The sequence below is a fragment of the Chlorocebus sabaeus genome, chromosome 27 (assembly GCF_047675955.1).
Source record: "Chlorocebus sabaeus isolate Y175 chromosome 27, mChlSab1.0.hap1, whole genome shotgun sequence".
In the NCBI taxonomy this organism is placed as follows: domain Eukaryota; kingdom Metazoa; phylum Chordata; class Mammalia; order Primates; family Cercopithecidae; genus Chlorocebus; species Chlorocebus sabaeus.
Genome location: NC_132930.1, coordinates 10,953,175 through 10,964,321, shown reverse-complemented (window position 1 = coordinate 10,964,321; position 11,147 = coordinate 10,953,175). Strand labels below are relative to the sequence as shown.

Below are 11,147 nucleotides of genomic sequence, written 5' to 3'. Positions count from 1 at the left end.
CCAGCCATGATAGCTTTTCTTACCTCCATTCTGGTCACCTCTTTTCCCAGATGTGTTTATGTAATCTGCTTGCTCTCTTGGTTTTTTATTTTTATTTTTTTTGAGATGGAGTCTCACTCTGTTGCCCTGGCTGGAGTGCAATGGTGTGATCTCAGCTCACTGCAACCTCCATCTCGCAGGTTCAAGCAATCTCCTGCCTTAGCCTCCCGAGTAGCTGGGACTATAGGCACATGCCACCACACCCGGGTAATTTTTGTATTTTTAGTAGAGATGGGGTTTCACCATGTTAGCCAGGATGGTCTCAATCTTCTGACCTTGTGATCCACCCGCCTCAGACTCCCAAAGTGTTGGGATCATAGGCGTGAGCCACCGCACTTGGCCTTGAATTTGTTGTGAAACTAAATATGTGAGTGCAGAACTTGCAATGAATGGATGAACCATAGACTAATATGAATCAAAGGCTGCTATTAAATTCTTAGGTTAAAAAAATAACCTCTTGGCCAGGCCTGGTGGCTCAGGCCTGTAATCCCAGCACTTTTTTAGGAGCCCAGGGCAGGAGGATTGCTACAGTGAGCCATGATCATGCCATTGCACTCCACCCTGGGCAACAGGGTAAGATAACATCTCAAAAAAAAGCCACCCCCTAAAACCAATTTCTTGTTTGGAAATTCCGAATGTCCCTCAGAATTTATCATCCACTATGTTCTTCCTTAGCCACTGTAAGCTACATCCGAGTACCCAGCCAGGAAGTTTGAAAGTGGCTTTTGATTTCTAATTAGGATATTCAGACTCCAGCATCTCAACAGAAAATATGCAGAGACATTCTATCAACTTGTGACATACCAGGGGTACATGAATATTCAGGGCTCCACACTACTATATAATGCTGCATTTCTTGGTTTTATTTGAAACAGTGCATATTTTTAGCATTTTATGGTAGGATTTTACACTTGTCATTTACACAAATTACAAGGTTCTGCTTCAAGTTTTTAAAAAAAATTTAAAAATTCAGCCCATGTGCAGCACAAGAATATGCAAAACTACTTTACATTATACACACTTTTTATCAAAGGAGATACAAAATTCTGGCTTGTAGTTTTAGACAAATACAAGAAGCTTCAAACTAGACACAAAGGGTTAACATTAATTCTCAAATATAAGTCTGCACTTTTGTGTTGTAGTTCTCTGAGATGTGAATACCAAATTCCTAAGGGATTTTTATGTTTTCCTTCAAAAAGGAAAACTAAAAAAATTCCCGTAAACAAGTCCCTCCCCATCAGCTTGATCTTTCTACAATCCTGCTCTTGCTTCCCTTAGTGCCAGACACTTGCATCATGTTACAGAATTGGGGTGGGCCATTTACATCAGACAAAGACCAGATCCTTTTGAGTAACTCCTCTCCTGCAAAAATCTAAACAAGAATGTATTGATGCAGATAGTTCTGCTACATTTTGTTTAACATGATGTAACTCTTGGTAATCTAGTAAACTGACGTCGGGCAATTAATCAAAGGGAGGAAGAGATAAAGGTCCCTATCAATGCACTTTTTGTTGGTGACACATTGGAAACCTTAGGAATCAAGTTGTCTGATGCTAAGAGAACTTTAAACTCTTTCTAAATAGAACACACCCACTGACCGCTTGAGGGACTTCTCTGATACTTATGCATAGATACTCTTTTTCACCATGTTGGAGGCAATATTTTATACTTTCTAAAGGGTTCTGAAGAGGCAATAAGGAAGAGTAGGGCTTTTTCTGCCCCTGTAAAGGTATCGTTTTCTATCATTGGTATCCATTGTTCCCTAAGAATCTTCTGATACCTAAATGTATGTATATGCATATTTAAAATAATTACCCATCTTTCAGTCAATCAATACACAGCCAACTCTTGATTATCTATGAGAAAGGTAAGTGACATTTACTCTCAAACTTCACTCTAACAGAATCATCCACCTTTGATACACTTCATTGTTTTACATCCCATGTACACTACAGCCTATCAAGACCAAGTTATAACACAAACGTTGTTTCCTCTGACCCATGCTAGGAATGTGTAAGGAAATGGAGTGAGCACATTCTGCTAGGGCTTTGCAGATGACCCTACAGTGGACAATGGGGGCAGGATAGAACTCTGGACATGAGAAAAGACAAATTTCACGTTCTTCCAGAATCAGGTCTTACATGCCTTCGTTATTCTGTTCTAAGTTTATGATTAAAATTAAAAACTGAGGCATAGTCACTATTTTATATAGATAATGGAGAGTTGACTGTCATCATGTAATGACTTTAGCTCTTTAACATGAAAAAATTCACAAGCATATGATAAAAAAGATTAAAAAGACTGCCATGACATCTAGAAGCATTTATTTTATGCAAAAAACTTAAATATGATTATGTGTACACAAAAAGTGCACACATTACCTATGCTGAACAATGCCGAGACATAATATATTGATGCAAGTTTTCTAAAATAAACATAAAAATGAGCCCAGACCATCAGACAAAAGCAAAACACTTATTTCCCAGTAGCACAATGCTGAAAATTGATAGCAATCCTAAAACACCTCCAACTTTCCTTATAAAGCTGCCAAAGTCCAACTATTTTTTAAAAATTGACTTTTTTTACATTAATAAAAATCTGGTGACAAACATTATAAAACCAAATGCTGGACAGTCTTTACTCCTTTAAAATTCCAAATATTCCAACATAATCACAGGAGTAAAAACCATTTTAAAGTGATATGCTTTATGAAACAAACAACAATATGTACACTTATTGCAAATTATATTAAACTAAAATGAGGGGAAATCAAAATATGAACTGTTTACTACTTGCAAATCAATAATTTTAATTATTTTCTCACTCTGATAAAAATCAGAAAGCAACATTTATAAAATTGCCACCACATCACTTTTCATAGCAGGGAACCGAAATCTGTACATCTCATTTTTGCAGAAAAGTAGGCAGGCAGAAAGAATTATACATAAAAGTTTCCAAAAGGAAAAACAAAGAAATATTTAATCTGATCTCTTTTCTTTTAAAAAATTAATTCAGTAGACTTCTATTTTTTCCTGTGTAACATGGGAATTCCTGGCTCTAAAATGGATGAATTTTCAGTGTCAGTGTAAAGACATCTTGTTACTTTCTTTAAAATAAAAACTGCAGCGTGGAAATTAATGGTGTATTACGCATTTAAACTCCAGATAGGCAGGAACTGGAACCAAGTGTTAAGCAATTTGCTTAATTATTGACTTTTCATAAGAAAAGTCTAGGGGAAGGGGGAGAACAGAGTTGCTTTTAGCCTCTCTCTCAAGAGTTTCTGCTGTACATTTCCATCAGAGGACTTGTGGTCATGTGAAAAGGAAGTAATAGTTTCTGTAGTTTTCAAGGCAGAGAGTGTGTGTTCTGAAGTGAGCTTCATTTTCTGTTCAGGGACATTTGTGAATCCAAGTTTTTGCAGAAGCTGGAGCCTGCTTCTGTTTGGCCTTCATTTTCTCCCTCTGCGAATGCGTTTTTACCTTAGGGATAAGAATAGAATGCACAGTTAGAAAAGATGTGGAGAAGATATAAACCAAACTAAAATGATTTCATTTCTATAGTTGTTATACAAAAAATTTTTTTTTTTTTTTTCAAACTTAAGCATCAGGCTCTCACTTTCACTCAGGCTGAAGTGCAGTGGTACGATCATGGCTCACTCAGCCCCAACTCCTGGATTCAAGTGGTCCTCCACGCTCAGCGTCCAGCCTGAGCCTCCCAGATCACTAGGACTATAGGCACACACCACCATCGTTGGCTAATTTTTAAATTATTTGTACAGACACAGGGTCTCATTATGTTGCCCAGGCTGGTCTTCAACTCCTGAGCTCAAGTGATCTGGGAATTCACTATGCTTCTCAGATTCACTATGGGGATTACAGGCATGAGTCACTGCGCTTGGCATGTTATCTAAAATCCTTAAAAAGTTTTTTCATTTTTTCACCTAAAACTTGGTTGAAAGAGCCTTTCCCTAAACTATATAAAAACAAAACACCAATAAAGGAGTTTTTGTTTTCAATGACAGTGCTGCTATCCAATGCCCTATTTGCTTACAACAATAAAAGCTATTTATGACACTATGGCAAAATGAATTTATAAGAAGCAAAATAACTTCCGAGACTCCTGAGCTGGGTAAGCATATACGTTTTAGCATACTAAAAACACCCCAACCAAACCAGGAGGAAAAATCAGCGTTGTTTTTTTTTTTTTTTTTTTTTTTTAAAGAGATAAGGAGGAATTCCCCCATCGCATTTCCCTAATAGGGAGGGAAATTCTGATCCCTGGAAGCACAGGAGAGTGGGACATGGCCTCTTTCTCAACTCCTCTCACCTGCTCCTCTTTGGGAGGAGGAGGAACTCGTCTAATAGATGCGACTGGGGAAAAGGAACGAGCATGTTGGGTTTGGCTTCACCAAGATTTGTTCTTTTGCCCTGAGAAGTGCATTCTGGTTTGTCTGTGGCTGTTCAATTCAGCGGCAAGGCATTAGCAGCCCAACTTGCCTAATTCATTCCACATTTTTATTTTTATTTATTTATTTAGTTTTTTGAGATGGAGTCTTGCTCTGTTGCCAGGCTGGAGTGCAGTGGTGTGATCTGGGCTCACTGCAAGCTCCGCCTCCCAGGTTCATGCGATTCTCCTGCCTCAGCCTCCTGAGTAGCTGGGACTACAGGTGTGCACCACCATGCCCGGCTCATTTTTTGTATTTTTAGTAGAGACAAGGTTTCACCATGTTGGCCAGGATGGTCTTGAACTCCAGACCTCATGATCCGCCTGCCTTGGCCTCCCAAAGGGCTGGGATTACAGGCGTGAGCCACCATGCCTGGCCCATTCTACATTTTTAATCAGCCTGATCAAAAGTAAGACTGTCTCCTTTTCAACAAATTTTACACCTAAAAGAGAAAGAAAGATATATTCCCAAACTCCTTTACTATGTACATATTTTATAATGGTAACAATGCCAAAAGAGCTAAGTGATTATTACAATTCATATAGAGACTATTAGTGATTATTATAATTCATAGACTATTAATTTGTTATACTATTTGAAGCAATTTTAACAATATGCTATTAAAGCATTTTTTTCTTTTCTTTTTTTTTTTTTTTGAGGCGGAGTCTTGCTCTATTGCCCAGGCTGGAGTGCAGTGGCATGATCTCGGCTTACCACAACCTCCACCTCCCAGGTTCAAGTGATTCTCCTGCCTTGGTCTCTTGAGTAGCTGGGACTACAGGTGTGCGCTCCCAAGCGCGGCTAATTTTTGTATTTTTTTTTTTTTTGAGACGGAGTCTCGCTGTGTCACCCAGGCTGGAGTGCAGTGGCGCGATCTCGGCTCACTGCAAGCTCCGCCTCCCGGGTTTACGCCATTCTCCTGCCTCAGCCTCCGAGTAGCTGGGACTACAGGCGCCCGCCACCACGCCCGGCTAGTTTTTTGTATTTTTAGTAGAGACGGGGTTTCACCATGTTAGCCAGGATGGTCTCGATCTCCTGACCTCGTGATCCACCCGCCTCGGCCTCCCAAAGTGCTGGGATTACAGGCTTGAGCCACCGCGCCCGGCTAATTTTTGTATTTTAAGTAGAGATGGGGTTTCACTATGTTGGCCAGGCTGGTCTTGAACTCTTGACCTTGTGATCAGCCTGCCTTGGCCTCTCAAAGTGCTGAGATTACGGGCGTGAACCACCGTACTGGCCAAAGAATTATTTACAAGCTGCCTGCTATACTTTCAGGAAGCTTCCCTTTCCTAGCCCTGAGTCCTCTGTATTTCCTGGGCTGCTCTCACAGACTTGTGAAAGACCCAGGTCACTGGAAGAGCCTCCTGGACTTGATTCTATGTACCAAGATGTACCAAGATGAACTGCCATCACTGAAAGCACTTGGCTTCTGAAAAATTTCATGTTATTTTGAGAAAAATTCACTTGTTCCTAAAAAAAATTCATACTGAACTAATATAGAGATGTTTAACACATGAGGATACACACTTGAGGATATATACTTAGGGGTTAATTTTGAGATATGAACCCACATGATGGGAGGAAACTTCAATATACAAATGAGCACAAAAACTCAGTAAATTCTTTGCTTTAAGAAAAACAAATTCTAAGATCCTTGAACACTCCCACACTAAGCATGCTAAACAAAACATGTTAATCCAAAGACTAGAAACCCACAGTCTGTTACCCTACAGATATTCTGTTTAAATTCAGATTCCTCAGAAGTCATAAATTTGGGGTTATTTTTCCACTGATGTTTATTGACAAGCTCATCTTCAAGGAAGAATTTGGCCTTAACTGTAAGCAAAACATACTCAAGAATCAGCAAATCTATTCAGAACATATTTTCAATTCAAAACATTAACTGTTTGCCCTTTGAATGATAGCCTTAACACAAAGAGGAAAAACAACTGAACTAAACTACTGAAATGACCATTCCTTCACCGGAAACTCAGAGACCCAACACTAATGTCCAGCTAATACTGTTGACTGTTCCCTGACCGCAGTGAAAATGGCTGATTTTTATTGGTTTTATTGGGTGAACTAAACGAATTTTTGCAAAAGGACTAACAAGTCCAAATGCAGCCCAAAACATAAACAGGACTACTTACTGAAACCCACATACATGCAAATAGCTGAGAGAACACATTTACCACAAAAATCCGATCTAAAAATTCTAATGTTAACTTTACAAGTTAAAACCCTCAGCATCAACTCCCAGCTAAAACTGAGGCCAGTAGGATTTTGCGTATCCTCTCTCTGTTTTGGTGGTATAAAGTATCCTTGAACCATATAGGCAGGAATCAAGCTAAAAATAAACATTATTGACCTAATGTTGTGAGTAAAAACCTAGTAAGAGGAATTCTACAAGGGTTAGCACTTGCCACATATTAGAAGTTATGGCTGTGGTATTAAAATGGCTCTAGAAGCTTAACACATCAGAAATCTATCTAAAAAAGCTGAAGATGAAATGAAGTTAACAAACCTAAAGTGTAAACTGTAGTTGGCATATACTAGGGCCTCAAAAATGATTTTCACTAATTAATGATTAATCATAAAATATGATAGCAAATACCAAGTAATACAACTGGACAAGCTTTCTGGAGGTGGTGCTGGTGTGAAGTACCATTCTGGGGGGGATTCTGTACTCAGATCGACAAAAGAGCACCTATAAAAGACTGGGGTGAGGTTAGGAGGTAAGCTCTTTTAAGGTATTACTGCAGAGTTGTGATTAGAGCAGGAAATGATCATCTGGGAAGTGAAAAATAAAGCAAGTGAAAGGTGTGGAGAATCATGCAAGGAAAAATAAGACTGATAAATTGGGCATCTGGGGTTAGAATGCAGACACACAGAGAAGCACAAGTGTGCCGGGCCTTATTTATCAAGTAAAACCTAGGGCTGAACTTAGTGCAGCAATCCACATCAGACTCCACAAAGTAAGGCCCTTAAGGAGAGCTAATTCTATCATCCTAGGTTCATCTGTAGCTCAGTAATGTGTTTGACTGCTCTCAGGTTTGGCACCTCTATGTCTTCTCTTACCAGTTAGTTGGTCGAAACTGTAATGATATAAAACCTGAACAGGATGATCCTCACCAGGTCTCACGAAAATGCAGGTGGAATGTCAAATCACTCACAGGGAATACTAGCAGTTTATGAGAGCTATGTTTAGAATCTTGTAGCAAGGTGGAAGCTGCAGTTCCACATGAAATAAAAATAGTTAGCACTTCAGGATTTTGACCATTCAACTGAAGGACATTCAAAACATCAGCTGAGGCTGGGCGTGGTGGCTCATACCTGTAATCCTAACACTTTGGGAGGCTGAGGTGGGTGGATCACGAGGTCAGGAGATCAAGACCAGCCTGACCAATGTGATGAAACCCCATCTCTACAAAAATACAAAAATTAGCTGGTGTGGTGGCACACACCTGTAGTTCTAGCTACTAGAGAGGCTGAGGCAGAAAAATTGCTTGAATCCAGGAGGCAGAGATTGCAGTGAGCCAAGATTGTGCCACTACACTCCAGCCTGGGTGACTCCATCTAGGAAAAAAAAAAAAAAAGAAAGAAAGAAAAGAAATTTCTGGCCAGGCACGGTGACTCAAGCCTATAATCCCAGAACTTTGAGAGGCCGAGGTGGGCGAATCACCAGGTCAAGAGATGAGACCATCCTGGTTAACACGGTGAAATCCCGTCTCCACTAAAAATACAAAAAATTAGCTGGGCGTGGTGGCGGGCACTTGTAGTCCCAGCTACTTGGGAGGCTGAGGCAGGAGAGTGGTGTGAGCCCAGGAGGTGGAGCTTGCAATGAGCTGAGATGGAGCCACTGCATTGCAGCCTGGGCGAGAGAGCGAGACTCCGTCTCAAAAAAAAAAAAAAAATTCCAAATACTACATAAATTAATAAATTAGAGGAGAAACACAGCTGCAGCTACTGTTGTGAGCAGTATGTGAGGCAGACCAGATAATAAGTAACATGCTGGGATCTTAAGCCATGCCCTGTGTAGCACTAGCCAAGTGACCTGAGCAAAGTCCTTTCAGGTCTTCATTTCCTTACCGCTCATACAGTGTGGTACTTGCTTCATAATGGATGTTGGCAGGTCAGATATCTGCTCATAAAACATTTCCTACTGTCACTACTAATAGAGATGCCAGGCAGCTATCACTCAGGCTGGAGTACAGTGGCACCATCATGGCCCACTGGAGCTAAGAACACTAAGGCTCAAACAGTTCTCCTGCCACAGCATCCCAAGTAGCTGGGACTACACAGGTGAACACCACCATGCCTGGCTAATTTCTTTTTAAATTTTTTGTAGAGACAGGGTCTTGTTATAGTACCAAATATCATTTGAACTAATTTTTGTTAATTTTCATTTTTTTGAGACAGAGTCTCACTCTGTTGACCAGGCTGGAGTGCACTGGCATGATCTTGGATCACTGCAACCTCCGCCTCCCAGTTTTAAGCGATTCTCCTGCCTCAGCCTCCGAGTAGCTGGGATTACAGGTGTGTGCCACCACGCCTAGCTAATTTTTGTATTTTTAGTAGAGATAGGGTTTCACCATGTTGGCTAGGCTGGTCTCAAACTCCCGACCTCAAGTGATTTGCCCGCCTAGGCTTCCCAAAGTGCTGGGATTAAAGGTGTGAGCCACCATGCCCAGCCCATCTGAACTTTTAATTTTTAAAAGTTTAACTTTTAATTTAACTTTTAATTTTCACCCCAGTCTTGTTCTTGGCATTGGGTATTACATTCAATTAAAGTATGCCACTTTCAAAAACATCTGATCTATCTCTCAGTTTTCCTCTCTGACCCTAAAATGCAAGGATTTTGTTCGCATATACTACCAAAAGAGGTGAAAAAGATGAGTAGAGTTGATCTAATTTAACTGGTGATTATTTCAAATAAACTACTGTTTTTACTTAGTTAATGGCTCATGCCTATAATCCCATTTATATAAGGGATCAAAAGCTATATAGCCCTTTATACCTGGGTTTCCTCCACTTTGAGGAGGAAACGACAGTACTGGGGAGAATGACAGTACTAAGCCACATAGAGTTGTTTTTGTTTTTTGAGATGGAGTCTTGTTCTGTCATCCAGATTGGAGTACATGGTGCGATCTTGGCTCACTGCAACCTCCGCCTCCTGGGTTCAAGCAATTCTTCTGCCTCAGCCTTCTGAGCTGGGATTAGAGGCACGTGCCACCATGCCCAGCTAAATTTTGTGTTTTTAGTAGAGAGGGGATTTCACCATATTGGTCAGGCTGGTCTTGAACTCCTGACCTCGTGATCTGCCCGCCTTGGCCTCCCAAAGTGCTGGGATTACAGGTGTGAGCCATCGTGCCCAGCCATAGAGTTGTTTTAAGGATACCATGGGTTCACAAACAAAGAGCTTATTATTGAGCTTGGCTTATAATAAGCACTATATTACTGTTAGCTGTTTTTTAACACAGTAAGTTTTAAAATTGTGATAAAATATATATCAAATACAATTTATCATTTTAACAATTTTTAAGTAGAGTTTAATGGCATTAAGAATATAAAGGGACTAGCGCGATGGCTCACGCCTGCAATCCCAGCACTTTGGGAGGCCGAGGCAGGCGGATCACTTGAGGTGGGGAGTTCAAGACCAGCCTGACCAACAGGGAGAAACCCCGTCTCTACTAAAAATACAAAATTAGCCAGGGTTGGTGGTGTGTGCCTGTAATCTTAGCTACTAGGGAGGCTGAGGCTGAGGCAGGAGAATCGCTTGAAATGGGAGGTGAAGGTTGCAGTAAGCCAAGATCACACCATTGCACTCCAGCCTAGGCAATAAGAGCAAAACTCGGCCGGGCGCGGTGGCGCAAGCCTGTAATCCCAGCACTTTGGGAGGCCGAGATGGGCGGATCACGAGGTCAGGAGATCGAGACCATCCTGGCTAACCCGGTGAAACCCCGTCTCTACTAAAAAATACAAAAAACTAGCCGGGCGAGGTGGTGGGCGCCTGTAGTCCCAGCTACTTGGGAGGCTGAGGCAGGAGAATGGCGTGAATCCGGGAGGCGGAGCTTGCAGTGAGCCGAGATCCGGCAACTGCACTCCAGCCTGGGCGACAGAGCGAGACTCCGTCTCAAAAAAAAAAAAAAAAAAAAAAAAAGAATATTAGGGGTCTGGCTGCCCAACACAGTGAAACCCATCTCTACTACAAAAACAAAAATTAGCCGGGCGTGGTGGTACACATCTGCAGTCCCAGCTACTCAGGAGGACGAGGCATGAGAATCCTTGAACCCAGGAGGCAGAGGGTGCAGTAAGCTGAGATCTCCCCATTGTACTCCATCCAGCATGGGTGACAGACCAAGACTCCATTTCAAAAACAAAACAAAAACCCAAAATAAGAATATAAGGGGTCTTCAAAAAGTTCATGGAAAATGGATGTTATGAAATAATTATGCAAGGATTTCAAAAAAAATTTTTTTTTTTTGCACCAAAATAAACTCATACTAACTTGTTACGTCTCAACAGGATCTAGTATGAGGCACTGAAAATGTCTGAAAAGTTTGAGGGCTGGGGCAGGAAGACTGCTTGAGTCCAGGAGTTTGAGACCAGCCTGGGCAACACAGCAAGACTCAAAAGATTTAAAAAGAAATTAGCCAGCCATTGT

At 41.0% G+C, this 11,147-nt stretch overlaps 1 protein-coding gene across 2 annotated transcripts in view; it reads right to left on the bottom strand.

Moving 5' to 3' along the window:
* Positions 1–881: 881 nt before the first annotated feature.
* Positions 882–11,147, bottom strand: part of PDS5A (PDS5 cohesin associated factor A) — a 167,873-nt gene continuing 157,607 nt past the window's right edge. For both annotated transcript variants that reach the window (XM_008017599.3, XM_038008616.2), the window contains exon 33: positions 882–3,518. In XM_008017599.3, coding sequence (XP_008015790.1) covers positions 3,515–3,518 — 4 coding nt within the window. In that variant the 3' untranslated portion in view covers positions 882–3,514. The remainder of the gene's footprint in view (positions 3,519–11,147) is intronic.